Below are 26,982 nucleotides of genomic sequence, written 5' to 3' on the forward strand. Positions count from 1 at the left end.
AAAAAAACACAATACGATTTGAAACTTTTGTCACAGAATCATTCAAAGTTTAATAGGTCATTTCATCAACACTGCAAACGACACTCAGTGTTCCAAAACCTGTCCATCTTTCAGGCCAACAACCCTCCAGGCAACAGTCCCAAAACTCACCCAAGATGGCGTTCCCTCACTCCGCCATCCCCACCATCTCACAGCTGACCTTCCACAAGCGTTTAGCCGCCTGCGCGTCCTTAGCCGCCGCCGTGAGCTCCTCCTCTTTACAGTTAGCGAAGCACTTTCCGGACACGCCCTCTACCTCGGGGGAGCAAGCCAGGTACAACGGCGTCTGCGCTCCCTCTAGTGGACTCTTGAAGAACGCCATGGACGCCAGGTTAAAAAGCGGCTTCGCCAAAAACGGTATGGGAACGTGCCTGCCCAAATTGGTCCTCACTATCCCAGGAGTGAGCGCATTCACCGTCACGCCGGTTCCTTCGAGTTTGTGGGCCAACTCGAGCGTGAAAAGCAAGTTGGCGAGCTTGCTTTGGCTGTAGCAGAAGGCCTTGTCGTATTTCGCCTCGCTGTTGATGTCGTCGAAGTTGATGCCGCCGTATTTGTAGAGCTTGGAGGAGACGACCACGATGCGGCTGGGGGCGGACGTCTTGAGCCGGTCCAAGAGGAGGTGGGTGAGGAGGAAGTGTCCGAGATGGTTGACGCCGAACTGCATCTCGAAACCGTCCTCGGTCTTGGTGTAGGGGCACTGGTACAGGCCGGCGTTGTTAACCAGCACGTCGATTTTGGGTTCCTCCTGAAGGAAAAGAAGACATTGAAATAAAAGATGAATGAGTAAACTCTCCAAGTGCAATAAAGCAGGTTTGGGTTGGGTGCTATCAAAAAAAGAATAATTAAAAGGAGTCATCATTTCTAGTTGTACCTGGACCTTATCGCCGTCCACATCTTTGTCATTAATTGTCAGCAAAAATTAAAACACAGTAAATTATCAGCAAATTTTACCCTTTGGCCCAGGTCACCTTTGGAAAAGAGGTGTGCTTTAAATGAGTTTATTATCAGGTTAAATAAAAGGTTGATAAATAAATAAATAATACATCAAAATGTCTTTGATGAGGCAAGGCCAGCAGCAGAGTTATGACACCTTTTTAACTACAACTAAAGCGGGAAATAAGAGATAAAATTAAAAAGTCAAACCATGTCAGAACTGGACCTACTGCACATTAGCTAAAGAAGACTGATGTACACAGACAATCACACATTCAAAACATAACATAAGGGATGGTGAAATGGAAACATGCATGCAATGGTTGGAACTTGGAGCTGAGATCCATCTGCTCCACCACAGAGACGCCGCCGCCACAGAGACGCCGCCGCCACAGAGACGCCGCCGCCACAGAGACACCGCCACAGAGACACCGCCACAGAGACACCACCGCCGCCTCCACAGAGACACCACCGCCGCCTCCACAGAGACGCCGCCTCCACAGAGACGCCGCCTCCACCTCCACAGAGACGCCGCCTCCACAGAGACGCCGCCTCCACAGAGAGGCCGCCTCCACAGAGAGGCCGCCTCCACAGAGACGCCGCCGCCGCCTCCACAGAGACGCCGCCGCCGCCTCCACAGAGACGCCGCCGCCTCCTCCACAGAGACGCCGCCGCCTCCTCCACAGAGACGCCGCCGCCTCCACAGAGACGCCGCCGCCACAGAGACACCACCGCCGCCTCCACAGAGACGCCGCCGCCGCCTCCACAGAGAGGCCGCCTCCACCTCCACAGAGAGGCCGCCTCCACAGAGAGGCCGCCTCCACAGAGACGCCGCCGCCGCCTCCACAGAGACGCCGCCACCGCCGCCTCCACAGAGACGCCGCCACCGCCGCCTCCACAGAGACGCCGCCGCCACAGAGACGCCGCCGCCACAGAGACGCCGCCTCCACAGAGACGCCGCCTCCACAGAGACGCCGTCTCCACAGAGACGCCGTCTCCACAGAGACATCACCGCCGCCTCCACAGAGACACCACCGCCGCCTCCACAGAGACACCACCGCCGCCTCCACAGAGACGCCGCCTCTACAGAGACACCGCCTCCACAGAGACACCGCCTCCACAGAGACACCACCGCCGCCTCCACAGAGACACCACCGCCGCCTCCACAGAGACGCCGCCTCTACAGAGACACCGCCTCCACAGAGACACCGCCTCCACAGAGACACCGCCACAGAGACACCGCCACAGAGACACCGCCACAGAGACACCACCGCCACCTCCACAGAGACACCACCGCCGCCTCCACAGAGACGCCGCCTCCACCTCCACAGAGACGCCGCCTCCACAGAGACGCCGCCTCCACTTCCACAGAGACGCCGCCTCCACCTCCACAGAGAGGCCGCCTCCACAGAGAGGCCGCCTCCACAGAGAGGCCGCCGCCGCCTCCACAGAGAGGCCGCCGCCGCCTCCACAGAGAGGCCGCCGCCGCCTCCACAGAGACGCCGCCGCCGCCTCCACAGAGACGCCGCCGCCTCCACAGAGACGCCGCCGCCTCCACAGAGACGCCGCCGCCACAGAGACACCGCCACAGAGACGCCACCGCCGCCTCCACAGAGACGCCGCCGCCGCCTCCACAGAGACGCCGCCTCCACCTCCACAGAGACGCCGCCTCCACAGAGACGCCGCCTCCACAGAGACGCCGCCTCCACCTCCACAGAGACGCCGCCTCCACCTCCACAGAGAGGCCGCCTCCACCTCCACAGAGAGGCCGCCTCCACAGAGAGGCCGCCTCCACAGAGACGCCGCCTCCACAGAGACGCCGCCGCCACAGAGACGCCGCCTCCACAGAGACGCCGCCTCCACAGAGACGCCGCCTCCACAGAGACGCCGCCTCCACAGAGACACCACCACCACCTCCACAGAGACGCCGCCTCTACAGAGACACCGCCTCCACAGAGACACCGCCTCCACAGAGACACCGCCACAGAGACACCGCCACAGAGACACCGCCACAGAGACACCACCGCCACCTCCACAGAGACACCACCGCCGCCTCCACAGGGACGCCGCCTCCACAGAGACGCCGCCTCCACAGAGACGCCGCCTCCACAGAGACGCCGCCTCCACCTCCACAGAGACGCCGCCTCCACCTCCACAGAGACGCCGCCTCCACCTCCACAGAGACGCCGCCTCCACCTCCACAGAGACGCCGCCTCCACTTCCACAGAGACGCCGCCTCCACCTCCACAGAGAGGCCGCCTCCACAGAGAGGCCGCCGCCGCCTCCACAGAGACGCCGCCGCCGCCTCCACAGAGACGCCGCCGCCGCCTCCACAGAGACGCCGCCGCCGCCTCCACAGAGACACCACCGCCGCCTTCACAGAGACGCCGCCTCCACAGAGACGCCGCCTCCACAGAGACGCCGCCTCCACAGAGACGCCGCCTCCACAGAGAGGCCGCCTCCACAGAGAGGCCGCCTCCACAGAGACGCCGCCGCCGCCTCCACAGAGACGCCGCCGCCGCCTCCACAGAGACGCCGCCGCCTCCTCCACAGAGACGCCGCCGCCTCCACAGAGACGCCGCCGCCTCCACAGAGACGCCGCCGCCACAGAGACACCACCGCCGCCTCCACAGAGACGCCGCCGCCGCCTCCACAGAGAGGCCGCCTCCACCTCCACAGAGAGGCCGCCTCCACAGAGAGGCCGCCTCCACAGAGACGCCGCCGCCGCCTCCACAGAGACGCCGCCACCGCCGCCTCCACAGAGACGCCGCCACCGCCGCCTCCACAGAGACGCCGCCGCCACAGAGACGCCGCCGCCACAGAGACGCCGCCGCCACAGAGACGCCGCCTCCACAGAGACGCCGCCTCCACAGAGACGCCGCCTCCACAGAGACGCCGTCTCCACAGAGACACCACCGCCGCCTCCACAGAGACACCACCGCCGCCTCCACAGAGACACCACCGCCGCCTCCACAGAGACGCCGCCTCTACAGAGACACCGCCTCCACAGAGACACCGCCTCCACAGAGACACCACCGCCGCCTCCACAGAGACACCACCGCCGCCTCCACAGAGACGCCGCCTCTACAGAGACACCGCCTCCACAGAGACACCGCCTCCACAGAGACACCGCCACAGAGACACCGCCACAGAGACACCGCCACAGAGACACCACCGCCACCTCCACAGAGACACCACCGCCGCCTCCACAGAGACGCCGCCTCCACCTCCACAGAGACGCCGCCTCCACAGAGAGGCCGCCGCCGCCTCCACAGAGAGGCCGCCGCCTCCACAGAGACGCCGCCGCCGCCTCCACAGAGACGCCGCCGCCGCCTCCACAGAGACGCCGCCGCCGCCTCCACAGAGACGCCGCCTCCACAGAGACGCCGCCTCCACAGAGAGGCCGCCTCCACAGAGAGGCCGCCTCCACAGAGACGCCGCCGCCGCCTCCACAGAGACGCCGCCGCCGCCTCCACAGAGACGCCGCCGCCGCCTCCACAGAGACGCCGCCGCCTCCTCCACAGAGACGCCGCCGCCTCCACAGAGACGCCGCCGCCTCCACAGAGACGCCGCCGCCACAGAGACACCACCGCCGCCTCCACAGAGACGCCGCCGCCGCCTCCACAGAGAGGCCGCCTCCACCTCCACAGAGAGGCCGCCTCCACAGAGAGGCCGCCTCCACAGAGACGCCGCCGCCGCCTCCACAGAGACGCCGCCACCGCCGCCTCCACAGAGACGCCGCCACCGCCGCCTCCACAGAGACGCCGCCACCGCCGCCTCCACAGAGACGCCGCCGCCACAGAGACGCCGCCGCCACAGAGACGCCGCCGCCACAGAGACGCCGCCTCCACAGAGACGCCGCCTCCACAGAGACGCCGCCTCCACAGAGACGCCGTCTCCACAGAGACACCACCGCCGCCTCCACAGAGACACCACCGCCGCCTCCACAGAGACACCACCGCCGCCTCCACAGAGACGCCGCCTCTACAGAGACACCGCCTCCACAGAGACACCGCCTCCACAGAGACACCACCGCCGCCTCCACAGAGACACCACCGCCGCCTCCACAGAGACGCCGCCTCTACAGAGACACCGCCTCCACAGAGACACCGCCTCCACAGAGACACCGCCACAGAGACACCGCCACAGAGACACCGCCACAGAGACACCACCGCCACCTCCACAGAGACACCACCGCCGCCTCCACAGAGACGCCGCCTCCACCTCCACAGAGACGCCGCCTCCACTTCCACAGAGACGCCGCCTCCACCTCCACAGAGAGGCCGCCTCCACAGAGAGGCCGCCTCCACAGAGAGGCCGCCGCCGCCTCCACAGAGAGGCCGCCGCCGCCTCCACAGAGAGGCCGCCGCCGCCTCCACAGAGACGCCGCCGCCGCCTCCACAGAGAGGCCGCCGCCTCCACAGAGACGCCGCCGCCTCCACAGAGACGCCGCCGCCACAGAGACACCGCCACAGAGACACCACCGCCGCCTCCACAGAGACGCCGCCGCCGCCTCCACAGAGACGCCGCCTCCACCTCCACAGAGACGCCGCCTCCACAGAGACGCCGCCTCCACAGAGACGCCGCCTCCACCTCCACAGAGAGGCCGCCTCCACCTCCACAGAGAGGCCGCCTCCACAGAGAGGCCGCCTCCACAGAGACGCCGCCACCGCCGCCTCCACAGAGACGCCGCCGCCTCCACAGAGACGCCGCCGCCAAAGAGACGCCGCCTCCACAGAGACGCCGCCTCCACAGAGACGCCGCCGCCACAGAGACGCCGCCTCCACAGAGACGCCGCCTCCACAGAGACGCCGCCGCCACAGAGACGCCGCCTCCACAGAGACACCACCGCCACCTCCACAGAGACGCCGCCTCTACAGAGACACCGCCTCCACAGAGACACCGCCTCCACAGAGACACCGCCACAGAGACACCGCCACAGAGACACCGCCACAGAGACACCACCGCCACCTCCACAGAGACACCACCGCCGCCTCCACAGGGACGCCGCCTCCACAGAGACGCCGCCTCCACAGAGACGCCGCCTCCACAGAGACGCCGCCTCCACCTCCACAGAGACGCCGCCTCCACCTCCACAGAGACGCCGCCTCCACCTCCACAGAGACGCCGCCTCCACCTCCACAGAGACGCCGCCTCCACTTCCACAGAGACGCCGCCTCCACCTCCACAGAGAGGCCGCCTCCACAGAGAGGCCGCCGCCGCCTCCACAGAGAGGCCGCCGCCGCCTCCACAGAGACGCCGCCGCCGCCTCCACCGCCTCCACAGAGACGCCGCCGCCTCCACAGAGACGCCGCCGCCTCCACAGAGACGCCGCCGCCACAGAGACGCCGCCGCCACAGAGACGCCGCCGCCACAGAGACACCGCCTCCACAGAGACGCCGCCGCCACAGAGACGCTGCCTCCACAGAGACGCCGCCGCCACAGAGACACCGCCTCCACAGGGCCATGCATTTGAATAGATGATGTTGTTCTACGCTGACACCTAGTGGTTTCATGTGCATAGCAGACATTTGAGGCTAAGGACATCAACCATATTTTTTTTTTGTTCCTCATTTTGATTCTTTTACTTGAGTCTCATGTCAGTAGGAGGTTATATTTTATAAGTGAACTTAGACTAAACCACAGCAATAAAGAGAGTAGTAAAACCAGCTCACATACACCAGCATTAAATCTAGTTCATAATCTGTCCCAGAAGAACAACTGTAAACTTTAGCGTGACACGTTAGACCGCACATTTAACTAAACCATTGAACATATTTAAGATCTTATAAATAAAAGACCTTCCTAGTTGGATACGAGCAGCAGATGTGGCATAAGTGGACGTCAAACGTTGATATCATAATATTAAATGTCGCATATTGTTATTGTTTATGACAAACAGATGGATTCCATTTTAGAACTCATTTCCTAAAAAGGAATCCTGATTTATTTCACATTTTGTCAAGTAGTACTATGATAAATATGTACAACAAGCACTGTCCCACCAATAGATTAATAATAATAATAATAATAATAATAATTGGACAAACGTGAACCCCGGTCATGTTCCCCTCACTCACCCGGATGATCTCCTCGCAGAAGCTCCGCACGGACCGGAGCGAGGCCAGGTCCAGGAGCTTGATCACCAGCTCGCCCTGCTCCTGCCCGGTTTGACCCCTCAGCTCCCGGGCCGCCTCCTCCGCCCGTCCCCGGTCCCGACACGCCATGATCACCCGCGCCTGCAGCTTCAGCAGCTCCCCGGCCAGGGCCTTCCCGATGCCGCAGTTGGCCCCGGTGATGATGACGGTCTTCCCTCGCATGGTTCCTGCGGGATAGTGGAGCAGACTGGCCGGCTTCTGCTGAGGGAACAACCGGCGGAGGATAACAAGAACCCCGCCGCCTACGACAGCGGCCACGAGCACCGCAGAGAGCATGGACCTGTGCGGTAACGGGACACCGCGGGACACCGGGACTGTGGAGTCTCACTCGAGGGTCTAAAGTGTGGCTCTGTGTGGATTGTGGTGTGGTGCGCCCTCTGCTGGACTGGAAGACGGAGCACAACATTATGCCTTTTTCAGGTACTATTGAACTGTGACTGTTCTGGTAATCTGCACATGGCAATTTACTGGGAATAATGTGTGAATGGGGCTTTTAGTCTGTTGGCATCCCATGCTTGTCTCCATGGGGATAAATACGTTAAGTTAAATGATAACAGAGCTTAAATGGGATAAACCTTAAAGTTTTAAAAAGTTTAACGTCTAAAGAGTAAATAGGAGTTATGACATATTGACTCTTAGTAAGAGACACATCATGGTACCATCGCTGGTTATTTTTATATACTGCAGAAGGTATCCTCTAAAGGGAGCTGTTTGCAGTTTATTTGAATAGGTAAAAAACTGTAAAAAATTAGGAAGCACCAAACAAAAAAGAGGCTGAATGGTACTTTTCAGCCAAAGGGTTGAAGACTTGAAAGTTTGTCAGAGGCATAAAGAAGAGGGCAGAGAGGTGAGACTGCCAAGATAACCCATGCCATGACATAAAACTGACAAAAATGACTAAACTAATCTCTTTTTGGCATGTGAAGCTATTTAATCTTTTTACAAAAATACACCAATCCTCCTTGTGTAAGATTGATTGAAATTAATGACATTTGCAAATCTCTTTCAAGTATTTGTTTTATTTATCTCTCATCTTAAAAAGAAATGTTTTTGAAAAAAAAACAGGCAAAAGTTATAGTGCAACCTCTGTGGAACAGTGACAAAACTCTCAACACACAAAGGATAGAACAAAAAAACTACAACTCGAGCTCAGGCAAAAAGAGAGAAGGGAGAAGAAAGGGAAAGACTGAAAAAAGTTAATTGGAATTAAATAAATAAAAGCAACTGTTCTCTTTTACATAATTGCATGCATTTTTAAATACAAATGTATCCTACATATTATTATATTTTCAGATGTATTCATTTTTGTAGCTCATTATTTGTTTCAAATGTTACTTTTGTGCATTCATGGATTATTTTTTCCAGTGTTTAAAACAATTCTATATAAGGCTAGGTAAAATAATATGTCTGTTTGCCGTAACCCGACCGACCCACTATGAAACTAGCCGACTGAAAAAAATATCAGCATTTTGCAGAAAAAAGCTCACCGACCGGTCTTTCCTGAACCATCGTGTCAAATAATTATATCACACTGTTAAACATGTTTTTTAACCCAAAGTACTGCACCGCACAGCGCAAACGCGTCATCATTTTCAAACCCACACATGTGTCTAAGATATATCTGAGCGCGCTGAAGATGTTATATTGGTTTCATCAAATAGGTATGCTTGTTGATGTTGTTTCTGTTGTTTTTGTTTTATGGCGGTTGGCATCCAAGTGTTGCATTACCGCCAGACTTTAATCTTTAGACTTCATTTTTATCCTTTAGAAGACCCGGTATCCAAGTGTTGTTGTTGTTGTTGTTGTTTTATGGCGGTTGGCATCCGAGTGTTGCATTACCGCCAGACTTTATTCCTCAGACGTTTCGTAGTCCTCAGACTCTGTCGTAGTCCGTAAAAGTACTCCTCCCATTGCTTTGGCGTTACAAAGCCCATGAGGTCATGATGTGTTTTTGTGACTAGAATAGTTGTTGTGTCAGAGACCAACCGGCCTTATTCCAGGGAGACTCTTCTTCACCTTCCTCGCCCTCCTTGACGTTCGGTGCTTTGGAAGTACAAAGCCCATGAGATCATGGGACGTCTTTGTTGTTTTACAAAGCTCATGAGGTCATGGGACATCTTTGTCGTTTTATCCTTTAGAAGTCCTTCTTCCATTACTTTGGCGTTTCTAGGCCCATGAAGTCCAAGCGCGTTAGAACATCCTCTTGCTCCTCATCCTCGGCTCAGTCTCCAACACCCCCCACCTCTATAAACGTTTACCCAGCCCTGTGCTACATAAGTAAGCAACCACAGCCTGACACAAACCCTGTGACTGGATCGCCAGAACGTTCCGCAGATTGAACTCCCGCCCATTATTCCGAAACCACAAGGCCAACCCGGCCCATCCCCTATCATAAGCCTCACAGCAAATCAGCACATGCTCGACAGTCTCTGGCACCCGACAGTGACCACACAGACCGGTCGGATGTTTGGCTATCCTACTCAGTGACCAATTGAGTCCAGTATGGCCAATCCTCATGCGGGCGAAGGCCCTTTCCTCCCACGCGTTCCTGCCCATAGACCCGCAAGGACCCACACTACCCTGTATGTGATAGAGATGCCGTCCAGTAACACAGTGGCTCCAAAATTCCTGCCAAAGGCCGACCACATGACTCTTGATAACGGGCTTGATTTCAGACTTGCCCAACTCAACCGCCACATCAATTGATGGCCGCCGAAGGGAACGTTTAGCCAGTGCATCAGCCATTTCGTTACCATCCACCCCCACATGCGCAGGGACCCAAATGAAGGAAACCCTCACATCCTTCCTGGACAGGGAGAGCATCAGACAGAAGATGCCATTCAACACATCCTGTCTGCAATCCGATTTCCCAGATTTAATGCTTTGCAATGCAGAAAGGCTGTCAGAGGCCACCACAATGCCGCAACACTGCAAAGCAGATTCCGCCCATTCCAACGCCAACCGTATCGCTATAAGTTCCGACGTGAAAACAGAAAGGCGATCTGTCAACCTCTTCTTGACCCCCAGCCCCAGGTCAGGCACAAAATAAGCGGCGCCAGTACGCCCACTCTCAGGATCCCTAGACCCGTCAGTATAAATAAACACATCACCTGAGTGCTTATCGATGAGCGCTTGAACGGCAAACTGCGGTGCCCTCCCAGCGACTCCTCTAAGCTTGCCATGCAAGCTAACATCAACAGGAGCCGGGACAAACTTCCACGGAGCTATAGCAGACAAAGCCACCGACGGGCTCACACGCAGATCACCAACCCCCGCAAGCCGCGCCTTCGCATTTCCTACCTGGCTAAAAACCATACCGCCAGCCTCACTCTGCCCCCCATCAACCCTGAGAAAGTCCCTCACCGGGTGAGAGCTCGTATGACCTTGCACATTCACCCAGTAAGCCAACAGAAGTTCTAGCCTCCGGAGCCGTAACGGCAATTCCCCCAACTCAACCTGCAGCGCCAGACTTTATTCCTCAGACGTTTCGTAGTCCTCAGACTCTGTCGTAGTCCGTAAAAGTACTCCTCCCATTGCTTTGGCGTTACAAAGCCCATGAGGTCATGATGTGTTTTTGTGACTAGAATAGTTGTTGTGTCAGAGACCAACCGGCTTTATTCCAGGGAGACTCTTCTTCACCTTCCTCACCCTCTTTGACGTTCGGTGCTTTGGAAGTACAAAGCCCATGAGGTCATGGGACGTCTTTGTCGTTTTATCCTTTAGAAGTCCTTCTTCCATCACTTTGGCGTTTCTAGGCCCATGAAGTCCAAGCGCGTTAGAACATCCTCTTGCTCCTCATCCTCGGCTCAGTCTCCAACACCCCCCACCTCTATTGCACTTTCCGCACCGGTCCCCATATCATAGCGGGTCCCACCCCCATCATTCAGACAAACCAACTCCCTTTGATTGATAAAACCCTCTACCACCTGCCCATACCTATCGGTACCACTACCGCCCCACAAAGCGCTATGCGCATTAAAATCCCCACACCACACGGCCTTTCCCCGAACATCCTTACCGATACTATGTAAGGACTCTAACGTTAACTCACCACACGGATTATAAAGGTTAACCACAGTAACAGCTTCACCACCCAGCCAGACCCTCACCGCCAGGGCCTCCGGCGCTTTACACACACTGACAACAACTTAATTTAGGTCATCTCGGACAAACACAGCCACACCTCCGCCTCTACCCTGCTCCCTATCATTCCTAACACACACATACCCTTGTATCCCAAAACCCCACCTAGGTCGTAACCAAGTCTCCTGCACGCACATAACGTGAGGCTTGTTCAACAAGGTAGAGACAAAATGCTTCAATTCCTGGCCATTAGCACGAAGACTACGCGCATTCCATTGCAAGACAACCACCGCCATTATGAGCCCCCGGAACCTGACGGCGCATCGGGAGCCCCCCCACTCCCACTGCCAGAATGGGGCAGGGCGCCCTCCCGCAGCACATCCTCTATCTCCGTCCACTCGGGGCCCCCAGCTCCAAAGTACTTCCCTGCAGCCTTAGCGATGATCTTAGTCTTTTCGGATCTCTTCTTGGTTTGCCCAGTACAGTTAATCACTTCCACTATAAAGAGGAAGAAATCTTTCCTCTTCACAACCAGTACATCCTCCGCACCCACAGGGCCTCTGCCCGTGGAAGCCACACTCACAGGCATCCCAGTGGGGACCTCCCCCTGGCCGCGGGCAACGCTGCCCCCTCCCCTGTCGCCTAGGACACCAGCAGCACTGGCAGCCCCCACTGCATCCACCGTCACCTGACTACCAGACACCTTCTTGACCGCATCCGCGTAGGATATGCCTTGAGAGGCTCTAACTTTTTGCACCTCAGCAGCCTTCTTGCTGAACACGCATCCCCCGTAGGCAGAGCTATGCTCTCCCCCACAGTTACAGCACTTGAGTTTTGCTCCGTCGTCACACTTCCCATACTCGTGGTCTCCTGCACATTTACCACACTTCTGCTTCCCTCTACAGACCGCTGCAATATGCCCAAAGCGCTGGCACTTGAAGCAACGCAGGGGCGGCAGAACATATGGGCGTACGCCATAGCGCATGTACCCAACGCACACCACACGAGGCAGGATCCCACCTTCGAATCTAATCATTATCGACAGGCTGTCACACCTTACCCCATCCCGGGTCATCTTCAACCGCCTAGCATCCACCACCTTAGCTCCAGTCAAATTCTCCTTTATGTCATCCACAGATGTCGTCGTAGGGACGCCTACTATAACTCCCCTGACCGTGCCTCTTACAGCATCAGACACAAGAATGTCCTTCCCCCCCAGACACTTAGCTTCAATCGCCTTCCTTTGCTGAGCCACGTCCTTGCACACGACCAGCAGCGAGCCATCCCTAAGGACACTCGCATGCTTGACCACTCCCACAGCTACAGTCAGGCTCCTTGTCAACGCCATCGGATCCCACCCCTTAAAGGTCGCATTATCCTGCGCGAGCTTTATGAACACCTTACACTCTGAACTCACATCCCCGACATCTGCAACCCCCCCGCCCTGCTCCTCACTGAGAGAGCCCTCCATAGACGAGCAAGAAGACGCCCTACGCTGCACAGGATCAGTGGCTCCAGGGGAGTCCTCCCCGCTGTTCATATCGTCACTTCCTCTTCTTCTTCCCCGTCATACGGACCGAGGCGTTCCTCTATGTTGCCGTAATATCCAAACTGTTGTCGTTGTTGTTTTTTATGGCAGTTGTTTTATGGCGGTTGGCATCCAAGCGTTGCATTAACGCCAGACTTTATTCTTCCTAAAAGTCTCTGTCGGCGCGACTTAACTCTTACATAGGACATGTGTTTCTCTGTCAGGGTGTGAAATTTGACTTACACAAATGCATTCTGGGATTGAAACACGCTCGCCTTCGGTACCAAAATAAAGGATAGCGGCGTACAAAAGTTGATTGAAATGTCTTAAAATCGTGAGATTTAGTCTCCCGATCGGGTTGATAGAGACGTTTTCCGTCATTGACTGTTGAAGCCTGACCCCTGGTGATCACTCCGACTCAAAAAATGACAAAATTTGGATCTTTTTTTTGGCCTTCAAAATAAAAAAAATAAGAATTTGACTACCGTCCAAGCCACTTAAAAAATGTTGACTTGGGTTACAGCAAACAGACAATTTATTTGGGGTAGCCTAAGATATATTTGACATTTATTGCCTGAAATGTATGCAATTATGTTTAAAATATATTTAATTTACATGTTTTTACATAATTCTATTTTCTATATTTTTTATTTACTTATTTTCAATTAAGTTTTTTTTTAAAATTAGTCCTCCATAAATGGCCATCAGGAAGTAAACAGGAAGTAAATGTGGCCAATCCGGAGATACAAGTGCACTTCAGAATTGTGCGTGTTTTCCATTGTTGCTCTGGACAGCAGTGAGGGTTTGGAGTCATGCCAGCACAATTATCACAATGAGGCAATTGAGGCATGCATATTGACATTTTAGACTGGTTTTGTACTTATCAACAGTTACAGACTGAATTTACAAGGTGTAAAAATACATTTGACAGGACTGTGGCAGAAACACGTCTTAAACCTTTGTGGTGTGTTCACATTTGTACACGCATCAGTAAACCCAGAGCTAAACCTGAACTAGACCAGGGCAGTAGCACTAGAACAGGACTAAACCAAGTCTACATCAGAACTAAACTTGGGTTGAACCAAACGTAAATTAAGCCAAAAAAAAAATCATGATAAAACGTTGTCAAAAGAAAACACCATAATGTACCACCGGGGGCAGCAGTACCACTTAAGAACCAGTTTTAATTAAACAGGAAACAGTACTTTCACATGTAAAACAGCTTTTCATATCAACTTTGGTCCTATTTTGAAATTCTGTAACAAACAGATTTATTTATGTTCACTTTATGACAAGTTCACTGCATGTGACAAACTAGGTCCAAACCAGAACTAAAAATAAATATCTTGTAAAAGTAAAAACAAAAGCAGAAATGTATGTTGTTTGTTTGAAATAATGTTTACCTTTTTGTTTTCATCTTATTTTTCAGACTATTTGGGATTTAAGATAAAGAAGAAAAGAAAAAAAACCTTAAAAGCACATTTAATCAAACCAACTTGTTCTGAATCTCATGCCTTTATCAAAATAGTCTTATTCACACAAGTATTACATTATTACTCTTCAAATGTGCAAAAATGCAAAATATTGTTCAATTGTTCCCTACAATTCATGATTGTATTACAGCAATAAATTCTGAAATGTTCTTCTCTAACCTCTGCTTATGTACAACCTTTTTTATCTTTAATTATTAAATAAGAACAGTGTTTGTTTGGTCAGTTAGTGTGGGTTTAATTCATTTGTGATAAGTCCTTTTCCAAACCTTTCAATGTAGAATTAAAGTGACATATCATAGTTATTGTAGCAATATCATTAGTATTTCATCCAACAGATTTATAGTCAAACATAACCTGTCGTCTTGAATTGAAAGATTATACATTTATATAAATTTGGTCCCAGCGGAATGCAGGAAACAAAATATTATGTGTGTCATGTATTTTAATGTGGTTGAACAAAGTCTAACCCACAAGACACAATCAGGACTAAACAGCTTTAAACTAGGACTAAACCAGGTCTTCAGCTTCATCCCAAATACTATAACCCAATGGAAAAATCAGGACTAAACCAGGTTTTTACCGAATCTAAAAACTAAAATGAGTCTGTTAGAGAGTAGTTAAAATCAATGTTGGTGTAGAAAGGACTTTCACTTTTTTGGAGTGAGTACTTTAGCTGGAATTGCAATCAGACCCTTTTTGTTGTTTTAATCTTTATTATTTGTTTAAATGTACAGTTCTGTAAAGAAAGAAACCACTGCATTTTGTTGTTGCAGTTGTTTTTTGCTTTTTGATAGCAGTGCCTCTAATATCCAAGCAAATTAGGGGCCTTATAGAAAAGTGAAGTATTTTTGACTTTAGAATTTTGTGCTTAAATATCTACAAAGACTTGGCTGTTAGAAATAGACAGGGGGAAAATACTGGTCTGAAATAAGTCTGAACCAGGTCCGCCCCAAGAGGTAAACCAGGTCTAAAACCAGGGCTTAATCAGGTCTAAATCCAAGTCTAAAGCAGGCCAATAGTAGATCTGAACAAAAGGGAAATCAGATTGAAACAAGGACAATATCAGATCTAAACCAGAGTTAAATCTGTAATAAACCCGGCCTAAACATGGGACCAAACCAGTTCTGGACCAGGTGTAAAATGGGGCTAAACCAGGTCCACAGCAGGTCCCCGCCCGTGTTCAGGCCCCGAGGAGCTTCTTGACCAGGTACCCGGGCATGCTGTAGAGGAAGAGCCCCAGCATGATGAGCAGCAGCAGGGCCAGCACCACCTTGATGATGAGCCACTTGTATCGGGTACAGATCAGGTAACGCACGGCCTTCAGGGGACTCAGGAACCACAGGAAGGTCGTGTCCGGACGGCTGTAGGGCATCCGGGTCAGGGGTCATCCAGGGGTTGGGGGAGGAGGGGTTTGGGTGAGGAAAAAAGAGAGATACAGCTTGCATTAGCATTAGTCTGTACATTATAGGATGGAGGTAACCAAACAAACACTATCAGCATTTATGTGAAATAAATCACAAATGTGCAACTAAATGTATGTACTACTAAGTTCTACTTTATCTTTACTTTTGAAACCATCTTAAAAAGTTGTTCCCTCGTCAAAAACATGCCCAGAGTGGAGTTGTGCTTCTTTCAGATGCAGAGACTATCTTGGCTCTATCCATTGACCCAGAGTTACAGTCTGTGGAGGGTCCACCACCTGCTCGTCTCCACGGAGATATTTTTGCTTTTCTTGGACTGTTCCGCACTTTGGCTTCAAAGGTAAAACAGAAATGTTTAATAATGCCAGGTAAAGCAATAATTTATTTGTGGCAACAAGCAGGTGATGGATCCAGTAGAAAAGTTACCTGTGAGATGATATTTTTGGCACAGATATAATTTTTTGAGCAGACAAGCTCAAATCCTAAACATGAAGCACATAGTGACTGTGAGGTCACAAAAATGATCAGGTCCAGGTCAGGTCTTGTATATATATCAAATTTAAACAGTAGAATGTAAAGACTCCACAATGAGCAACAATGACAATGACAGTAAATTGCACTATTCCAGTATAAAACAGAACAGAACAAAGAGCGAAATTTAAAATAAAAATACAAAGAGACATCAACTAAACGGAAAAAGAAACACAATCATGGCACATTTAAACTTAAATTGGTCCAAAATCTATCAAATTTGTCCGAATGTCATTTCCCTCCCCATTTGTCTGATGTCTGTCCAGTCCTTGATCGTCGGTGAAGTTTGTGTCATCCATTCCTTTGTGATGGCCTTTTTTCCAACTGCCAAAAGTATCCATTTCTTAGGTCCATGGCAAGAGTTTTGAGACCCAAGTACATAGTTTTAAAATCGAATGGTCCTTGTGAATAATGAGCTCTTCCACTTTCCCTGCAAATTTCCCTGATTTTGTGGTCCTCCACTTTGATGTACAGACATTTTCCACTCTTCGTCTGATAAAACAAGGTTACCTTTTTCGTTCAGATGTATACGCCTTGATCAAAAGATTCTTCTACATATCAAAGCTTATCATGTGATTAGCTTTTACAATCTGGTAAAAAAAACTTGTATCCCTTTTGTTACCCAGACTTACCATCTCAGATCTTGATCATAAGTCAACCAGCTTAAATTCTTGACATCGTTGTTTAGGTTATATGTGTTGATTAGTTCTTTCCAGGTCGCAAGCACAAACTTTACCCAAAGATTTTCTTGTTGTTCCAGATGACTCAAACATTTACCATCTGCCAGTAAGGCCTGTACAGGAACCCCCACCACATTAATCTCAATATTTTTTGTATTATTTAAGACAAGGTAAGCCCCAGCCTCCTTTATCTTTTTAAAGTTTTGAACCGGATATGAGGTTTTTTGCCCTGCCATACAAATCTCGAGATTGTTTTGTCCCACTCATCAAACAGCCAGTTGGGGATGAAAGTTGGAAGAGTTTGGAATAGACAGAAAAATCTGGGCAAAACATAAATTTTGGATTAAGTTTTTTTTTCAATCACTTGACTTCGACTAATTCTTCGCCAAAATTGTTGATAGATCTTATGAGGACCACCTAAGAGATTCTGTTTGCCCTTTAAATGGATAAGTATTTTTGATGGACGAAGGGAGTCACCAGAATATTTTTTATCTCCAGACACTGGACCAATTTTTTAAAGGAAATGCATAACATTGGGTATGGAAAGTTCTGGTTTGGTCAAATATAATAGAACATCATCTGCGTAGAAGGCAATTTTATGTTCCATCTCATCAATTGTAACGCCATGATTTTTTTGAATTGTCTAATATATTGGGCCAATGGTTCCAAGTACAAAGTAAACAAAAGCCCTGTCTCACCCCTCTTTCTAGAGCAGGGGTGGGCAATTATTTTCCTCCGAGGGCCATATTCGAATCCAGGCAAGTAGCGGAGGGCCGGCCCGCGATCATTGGTATGAAAAATACAACAAAATTAAATATCAAATAAAATATCACTTTTCTGTCAAACCACGAGCGGCACGCACCACCACGAGCCGCACGCACCACGAGCGAGCGGCACCGCTTCTCCTCCGCTGCACCGGCGTTTCCGTGTCCGATCACCGGCTCCACCACGAGCGGCACACACCGCCACGAGCCGCACGCGGCTCCGCTTCTCCTCCGCTGCACCGGCGTTTCCACGCCCGAACACCGGCTCCGCGCTCCCGCACCCGCCGCCCCGGAGGTCTGTACCTGGGCGAAGGTGTGGCCCCAGCCCGCCACAGGAGCAGACACGGAGAGCGGGGCACCGGCTCCACCCGGAGAAAAGCAGCCCCATACAATAAAGGTACAGCCCCGTTTCTCTGCTTTCCCCGCTCCACAGACGGGGGCGATCTGGTCACAAAACTGGACTCAAATGCGTCTTGATTGGGCTAGAGCAACGCCGGCGTCTGGTATGTGGACTGCCGCTTCTGTCCCAACGTCTTTGTTTTGTTAGTCGTTTCCATTGTTTTGTTTTGTTCCCGCGTCTCTGTGTTGTCTTCTGTCTACATCCCTGTTCCTTAACTTCATCGGACATTACTGCACCGTCCATCACTCATCTCCTCCCTCACTCCTGGACTATCTACTGCCCTAGCCGCCAGCTAACAGCTGGCTTAACACCTGCGGAGGTCCGTCATGGTATCGCGGGGCCTCCCTGCCATGCAGACAAGGTCTGGGGCAACCAACGCCACTCACTCCACCAGCTTCAACACCCGGTCCACTGCTGCTTTTTCACAACTCTCTGCCCACCAGCTTCAAGGTTAACCAGCCTCTAGCCACCGCCAACATACTAACTGGATTACTCTCATCTGCTGCTACGTTCCATCTCCTCCTCGGACTATCACTCCCGCGCCTGCAGCTAGCTCAGCTGGGATCCTTCGCCGGCCCCGCTACATCCACAGGGGCTCTGGTCTCTTCCATAACCAACACTCCAACGACGGCTCACCTATCCCCTCACTCTGGACTAGTTTTCGCCCCCCGTCACCCCCACCTGCCGCATTGCCAACCTCAGCAACCTCCGCCCCCCCACCCCTGCGCCCCCATCCATCTCCGCGCCCCCATCCATCTCCCTTGCACTGCTGAACTGCCGCTCCCTCTCCAACAAATCACCTGTTATATCTGAACTGCTACTGGACAATAACATTGACCTGCTTCTCCTCTGTGAAACATGGCAACAGCCCCTGGACTTCTATGCTCTCAACCAAGCCACTCCCTCCAACTACACTTACACTGCCAAACCCCGCCTCTCCGGGTGTGGGGGAGGTCTTGCTGTTATTCATAAAAAATCTACATCCATCACTGAACTGAACCTCAACCTTCCATCCATCTCATCATTTGAATACCTCGCCTTTTCCCTCCCCAACTCTATCACCGCTATCCTGATCTATCGTCCCCCAAAGCCCCACCCCTCTTTCCTCACTGAATTGTCTGAACTCCTCACCATCGCATCCTCTCTCTCTGCCCGCCTCCTACTCACTGGTGACTTCAACATCCACATTGACTGCCCCAACGCCCTACTGACATCCGACTTCCTCTCTCTCCTGGACTGCTTCCATCTCACCCAACACATTGACTTCCCCACCCATACCAAAGGCCACACTCTGGACTTAGTCTGTTCCTCTCTCCTACCCATATCTAAGCCCCACCCCCTCCCCTTCCCACTCTCTGATCATCTCTGCATCCTTTTCTCCGCCCCCCTACCCTCGCCCCACAACCCCAAAAAACGCACCATCACCTACCGCAAAATCAAGTCAGTCAACCCCCTCACGCTCTCCCAGCTCATATCCTCTGCTTTCCCCCCTGACTCCCCCCCCTCTTCCCCCGACGACTATGCTGTCATGCTCAACACCACCCTCTCCGACTCCCTTGACTCCCTAGCCCCCTGGAAAACCTCCTCCGTCTCATACATCAACCCCGCCCCCTGGTACACCCCTGAACTCCGCACCATGAAGCAGACTGGCCGCCAACTCAAACGACTCCTCAAAAGAACCCGCCTCACCGTCCACGCCGAAGCTTTCAAATTACACATCTCCTCCTACCGTGACGCTCTCCAAGCCGCCAAATCTGCCCACCTCTCCACCCTCATCAACAGCTCCCACCGGAGCCCTCGCACCCTGTTCTCCACCGTCAACAAGCTGCTCCAGCCACCGGACATCACTCCACCCTCCTCCCCTGACCTCTGCAACTCTTTCCTCCTTGCCTTCAATGACAAAATTTCCAAAATCAACAGCTCAATGACTGCCGTCTCCATTGACTCCATCACCACCCCCCCCCCCCCCCCCTGCCCCCCCCCCTGACCACCCACCCTTCCCTCCCCTCACCACCTTCTCCTCTGTTAACTTCTCTCATATCATAGACCTCATCACCGCTTCTAAAACCACCACCTGCTCTCTCGACCCCCTCCCAACGACTCTAACCAAGGCCTGCCTCCCTGCTCTCATCCCCCATCTCACCACCCTCTTCAACCAGTCTTTATCCCTCGGCCATGTTCCTTCCATCTACAAACTGGCCTCCATCACCCCCATCCTCAAAAAACCCACCCTAGACTCCGCCAACCTCTCCAACTACCGCCCCATCTCCAACCTGCCGTTCCTCTCAAAAACGCTGGAACGCATCGTCGCCGCCCAACTTCACATCCACCTCCAGTCAAACAACCTCTATGAACCCCTCCAATCTGGCTTCCGCCCACTTCACAGCACTGAAACAGCCCTGGTCAAAGTACTCAACGATCTCCTCACCTCTGCAGACTCCGGGGCCCTCAACATCCTGTTACTACTAGACCTCAGCGCAGCCTTTGACACTATAAACCATTCCATCCTCCTACAAAGGCTGCGCCAACTGGGTGTTGAGGGCTCTGCACTTGACTGGCTCACATCCTACCTCACCAACAGGCAAGAGTTCATTTCCCTCTCCGGTCACTCATCCACCCTCTCCCCAGTAACGCAGGGGGTCCCCCAGGGCTCAGTCCTCGGCCCCCTCCTCTTCATCTGCTACATCTTCCCCCTTGGTCACATCCTCCGCCAACTCAACCTGGACTTTCACTGCTACGCTGACGACACCCAGATATACCTCACCACCAAATCCACCCAAAACCCTCCCCTCAGCCACATCGAAACCTGCATCTCTACAATAAAATCATGGCTCACTCTCAACTTCCTCAAACTGAACAGTGACAAAACAGAGCTCCTCCTCATTGGCACCAAATCCACTCTCAATAAAACTGGTCCCTTTTCACTCAGCATCGACACCTCGACCATCACCCCCTCTACCCTGGTACGCAATCTCGGTGTCATCATGGACCCCACCCTCTCCTTCACTCCCCATGTCAGCCACATCGTCAAGACCTCATACTTCCACCTCCGCCGCATCGCCAAAATCCGACACTGCCTCACCCTCCCCGCTGCTGAATCCCTCATCCATGCCTTCATCTCCTCCCGCCTCGACTACTGCAACTCCCTCCTCACTGGCATCTCCTCCCATTCCCTCCATAGACTCCAAATGGTCCAAAACTCCACTGCCCGCCTCCTCACCCACACCCGGTCCGGTGATCACATCACTCCCGTTCTCCGCTCTCTCCACTGGCTCCCCATCAAGCAGCGCATAAACTTTAAAATACTCCTCCTCACCTTCAAAGCTCTTTGGTGGTAGCCCCCCCCTACATGTCTGACCTCCTCATCCCCCACCGCCCCTCCCGAGCTCTCCGATCCTCCTCCTCTCTCACCCTGACTGCACCAACATCCCGACTCAAAACTTTTGGCGACAGAGCATTCTCCCGAACAGCACCCCGACTCTGGAACTCCCTCCCCCAACCTGTCCGCCACTCTCCCTCACTCACAACATTCAAATCCCGCCTAAAAACATACCTCTTCACCCAAGCTTATGACCTCCCCTACCCCTAGCCTCCTCTACCCCATTGCCTACTCTTCTACCCCCTGTTACATCCCCATCTTTTTCTCTCTACTTCTTCTGTCTTGTTCATTTTATCTGTATATTAATGTGTATTGTACGTGTTGTCCCCCCCTGTCTGTAAATACCCCCCCCCCTTTTTTTTATTATGTTCAGCGTCTTTGGGTCACTGAAAAGCGCTATATAAATAAAAGTTATTATTATTATTAAATATAGGCTATCGAATCTATTATTTAATTCATTTCACATCATATTTATTAAGGATACAAGTGCAGACAGACGCCTGAGGGCAAAAAAGAAAAAATGAATTTATTATTATCATTAAATTTTTAATATTACTTTGCATGTTTGGCGGGCCGGATTATAAAGACAAACGGGCCGTAGTTTGCCCACCCCTGTTCTAGAGTCAGTGGGTTGCTCAGGGGACTTTGATTTAATTCTTGATGTTGGACCATCGTAAAGAGCCCCAATACTTTTTTTTAACTATTAAGTAATTTATTTGAAATGTCTTTAGCACTAGTCAAAAGCTTGTCCAAACTAATTATTACAGCTTAGTTTTGTTGTTTTTGTAAACAGTTCTTTATGTGTAATGATCGCCTTATGTTAGCTTGCGTCTATCGTTTGTTAATAAATCATTGGGAATTAAATTTGGGAGTGTTTGTTCCATTCTTTTGGACACAATTGAGGTGTACCGATATATAATAGAGCACATTCAGAATAGAAATGGGTCTATATGAAGCACCATCAAGTCGGCACTTCCCTTTAAGGTGTCAGAGATATGATGGCCTCTTTTGAGCAAGGAGGGGAGGTTTTTTTAAAAAGCCAAATTCAAAGTTGTTAAGAGCAGAGAAGTAAGTGTTTATTTCAGAGCTTTATACCATTCTGAGGTGAACCCACTATTAACTACTTAAATATATATATATATATATTTTGTTCTTCGCAAAAAGATGGTGTCCAGTAAAGAGCATTTTCTCAACTATTTCTTGTGAGGTCAGATCATTAATTTCTCCTCTTATCATTTTCATTCCCGCTCTTGGCATGTTTTACCTCCAGCCATTTTAGTTTTTTTCTTGCAGATCATTTAGCCCTTTCTCCCTTTGTTTCTTTTTTGCAGAAGAAATGGCTACAATTTTCTCTCAAAACCCAGAAGTTGGGCGGGGAAATTCCACTTGTCATTTTCTTCCAGTTAAGGTCTATAATATTAGTATAGAAGGTAATATCACTCCTTGGTGGAGCATACACATTCAATAGTGTAAAAAACCTTTCCATTAATAGTTCCCTTATCCAGTACATTTCTGCCATATTTGTCTTTACATTCAAAACTTTGTTCAAAAGCCACTTAGTTTGAAATCAAGATTGCAACTCCCCTCTTGGGTTTGCCTCTGTATGATGAATCATACAATTATGTAACTAAATTTGGTTTGTTTTTGATGTTATATGTTTCTTTAAAATATATAATGACTATTTTCTCTTTTCTCATTTATGATAATGTTTTTGATATTTTGATTGGGCCATTATATACCATATTAAAGGATGCTACTTGTAACTTTTCCGATGCCACTGGGTTGATTGTATTGATTTCACTCCTTTTTCATTTTCTAATGTTATAAAACTCTTTGGTCAAATACTACACATGAACACACAAACTAAATAACTTGAAACAGAAGAAAAGATCAATTTAAAAACTAAAAGGTTCATGCCAAAAATATACATTGAACCCAAAACCTGATTCTATAAAAGATACAAAAAAAATGGGGAAGTCCCTTCCGAATGTGGGACCCCTGAACGTCTCCCAGCCTACTCCTGGTACCCATCCTCTTAAAGAACTAGATCAGGGGTGCCCACACATTTTTGGCTCACAAGCTAGTTTTATATTCGACAAAGCCCAAATATCTACCTATAGATCTAAATCATTGGATAATTTAGTATTATTTTTATTGTCAGTATTAAACAGGTTTTTATTTTTGTTTAACCATAATTAGGTTATAGAAACACAATGTAGGCTTTCATTAATAGCCTAATATTGTTTATCATATACAAATGTGCAATATAAAAAGGAGAGAGAAAATCAGTTTAACTAGACCATTTAATACAGCTGAGTATTTTGAAAATAAAATATACTGGCCACAACTACGCTAATGATAGAAGGTTGAGCTTAAACAGAACTTCCTCTCTCCTCCTTCCTCTGCGTTACACAGCGCGCACTTCAGCACTTTCCGGCGCGCGTCACTGCCTCAGCGATCGACCGGTCAATTGCGATCGACGTATTGGGCACCCCTGAACAAGATACTAGATACTACCTCCCCAAACCACTATTCTCCTCCTCCTCCTCCTCCTCCTCCTCCTCCTCCTCCTCCTCCTCCTCCTCCTCCTCCTCCTCCTCTCTGTGTCTATTTATCCAGTTCCCTACAAACCTATTCTCCCACTTTTAGCAAAAAAACAGGTCATGCAAAAAACATCAGTCTCTTCAAAACAACATAAATATCTTATTATGTGACCATTACTTGAACTCACACACCCATGTTGATGGATCCATCACTTGTTGCTGTTCAGTTCTCTGTGTTTTGTGAGGAGCACTTCTGCTGTTTTGAGCTGGTCTGACCTGGTGTGTCTTTTACCTTCAAAAGTCCCCAGAAGAGTTGCTGTATGTGAGAATCAATGATCCAGTTGTCTCCTCCTGAACAGACATGGTAAATCTTTGCTTGTTGTTGACAAATTTAATCCGTCTTATGGCAATAAAGACCTTCTTGCCTTTGTACTGGAGGTCTCCTTTACCTTTTGCAGCTTTAATGACAAGCTCCTTTTCATGATGGTCAAGAAACTTCATTATCAGGCCTCTTTGTTTATCAGCTTCTTGTCTTGATTGGCCCAGGCAATGTGCTCTTTCTATAGTAATGGAATGGACCACTCCAGTACCAGATATAAGCTCCAGAATTATCTTCCTGGAGGAAGCCGTCCCTGTTGTCCTTCTCACCCCCTGGAACTCCCACGAGTCTGAGATTTTTTCTGCGGGACCTGGACTCCAAATCCAGGATCTTGCTTTTCATATTCTTTTTATCCACCTGGAATTTAACCACCTTGGCTTTCAGCTCCCGTAACTCATTCACAATGTCCGCGATATGCTGCTTTGCATCATCATCGCATGTGCTGCCTCCTGCTACTTTCAGCTCCAGTATTTCGGCTTCAATTCTGGCGAATTGTGTTTTTTTGTACCAGGCTCTGACTTCAGCTCCCAATGGTGCTATGTCATGTTGCATTTCACGCAACACAAAGGCCACCTGTCGTAAAGTTACGTTCTCTCTCATGTCCATCTTGTTCAGGGCCAAGATTTCACCGCTGGAGACGGACTTCTGCTGTATGGTGCGGAGCAGCCCCTCAGGAGCTGTACTAGGATTAGCATCATTAGCTTGAAGGGAAGTTGTTTTTTTGGCCGAGGTCATAGTCCTTTAGTTTTGTTTAGCTCCCCATGCATCACCTCCCCTGCCTTTTCCGGGTTTAGTAATCTCTCACAGCATCTTGCTCCTCGGTTTGTTGGTGAAAAGGAGACTTTAAAGGCAAATATCGGCAGCAGGGCGTAGCAGTGTGAATAGTAAATCTGCACCATACCCGGAAGTGGCGGTGAAGTTTTTCATAATTTGCTGTTGATATTTTGTGTGTGTTATTGACACATACAATAAACAGAACCAAATGGGACAACAGTACCACAGCTTGCCCATAGTGAATTCAGAAGACAAGTAGTTAAACTACATTTGTGACAGACAAAGGGAGACTGAGACTCAACAACAGAGACTCAACAACAGCAGAAACAGTAGAACTAGAAGTTGGGCGAAGGCTACCGGCGCTTCAGGCCCCAAGCATCTTCTTGACGAGGTACCCGGGCAGAGAGTAGAGGAAGAGCCCCAGCAGGAGCAGCAGCAGCACCACACCCAAAACCTTCAGGATCAGCCAGTGGTAGTTGTGCCAGATGAAGTAACCAATGGACTTGAGAGGGCCCAAGAACCACATGAGACTGGTGTCCGGGCGACTTCAGGAGGGGAGGAGGGAGAAGAGGAGGAGAGGGGTTAGGGAGCGAGGAGGACATGTAAAATGGAGGTCAGAGCGGGATCAGGAGACACGGCAGAGGGAGGGGCAGACAGAAGGAGAGACAGGTGAAGAGGAGCGACAGTGCAAACAGCAGTGGATCTATACAGATCAACTAAGACGTAGTTTTATTACTATTCAAAATTATATCAGTAAGGAAACTGCTTTTTGCACTGTGTGTCTGATACAAACTGATGTGTTATTGTGGTCAGATGTAACTCTGCACAGCTATAGCTCCGACTCTAAAGTTAATATGGCATTTGGAGTGTACTGCTGGTATCAGAGGACCTTACTTTGGTTTCTCCAGAGGATCAGGCTCATTTCGACCCAGGCCGACAGGACTCTTCTCTGCCTCCTCTGCTGTGACCAGGTGCAGCTCCGCCTCAACTTTACCCTGCAAACACACATTTCAAAGCTTGTAAAACCGCTAATTATACTTACTACCTTTTAGTTTAGTTTATTAAAACACTAAAACATATAGTAGGCTCTTCCCCTGAAAAAGAGATCTCAGTGGGACTATTAAATAAATGTCAATAAATAATTTAAGATCCTCATCAGATCTTTAAATAGCAGTCGCTATTCTTCCTGTGCTACCAAGTGCTAGTAGTCTAGTACCAGCTGCCCTAGGGCAGACTGACAAAGTCATGGCAGACATTGTGTACTTCTCCCATCACAAGTACACACTCGCACCTTCTCATGTTCAGTGAATTGTATATTCAGTTAGAAAGAATAAACCAAAACACTATAGGTCTACTGTAGGAAGATTGATGGATTAACATGAGCATTATAGCCTGGTGAGCCAGACGCTCGTCTCTCAAATCCTCTTGAATATCGTTTTAATTGTAATTCACCATGTTATTGACATGAACAGAGCGTGTATTTTGCTAAACTGTTCGTCACTCAATCAGAACTTATGGAAATAAAACCAAGTCCCTCAAACCCTGTGTAGGTCATGTCTATGGAGAGGTGGTGAAGGAGAACTCCATATAGCCATTATGTAGGTATAAATACATGTTTTCTATTACAATGCAGCACTCCTCACAGTGAGCTCCATGTCGTCGTTCTCGTCACGAGCCACAAAGGGCCACCAGCCTTTGACCCTCTTCTGTTTGAAGATGGAGATGGTAGGCAACTCCTGCTCATTGCGGATCATGTCCAGAGTGCACTGTTTGGCTGTCTTTGCCCCGCGAGGGAAGCGATTTAGGTCCAACTCTATGGCACCTGATGCAGAAAGAACCTGTTTAGCACTGACATGTGGGAGTTTTTGAAAAAGCTA

At 50.4% G+C, this 26,982-nt stretch overlaps 2 protein-coding genes across 2 annotated transcripts in view; both read right to left on the reverse strand.

The window, feature by feature from the left end:
* Positions 1-86: 86 nt before the first annotated feature.
* rdh14b (retinol dehydrogenase 14b) lies at positions 87-7,445 on the reverse strand. The gene is made up of 2 exons (XM_072446401.1): positions 7,053-7,445; positions 87-784 (listed from the first exon to the last, which is right to left on the reverse strand). Exons 1-2 carry the CDS (start codon positions 7,404-7,406, stop codon positions 167-169), a joined length of 972 nt encoding a protein of 323 aa, XP_072302502.1. The 5' UTR covers positions 7,407-7,445; the 3' UTR covers positions 87-166.
* Positions 7,446-14,909: 7,464 nt separating this feature from the next.
* Positions 14,910-26,982, reverse strand: part of otofa (otoferlin a) — a 130,800-nt gene continuing 118,727 nt past the window's right edge. Inside the window, exons 44-47 of the mRNA XM_072446413.1 lie at positions 26,749-26,927; positions 26,000-26,100; positions 25,463-25,650; positions 14,910-15,595 (exon numbers count right to left, since the gene is read on the reverse strand). Coding sequence (XP_072302514.1) covers positions 25,470-25,650; positions 26,000-26,100; positions 26,749-26,927 — 461 coding nt within the window. The 3' untranslated portion in view covers positions 14,910-15,595; positions 25,463-25,469. The remainder of the gene's footprint in view (positions 15,596-25,462; positions 25,651-25,999; positions 26,101-26,748; positions 26,928-26,982) is intronic.

The sequence above is a fragment of the Eucyclogobius newberryi genome, unplaced genomic scaffold (assembly GCF_026437365.1).
Source record: "Eucyclogobius newberryi isolate DKJ021-1_F unplaced genomic scaffold, fEucNew1.0.hap1 SCAF_1, whole genome shotgun sequence".
NCBI lineage: Eukaryota > Metazoa > Chordata > Actinopteri > Gobiiformes > Gobiidae > Eucyclogobius > Eucyclogobius newberryi.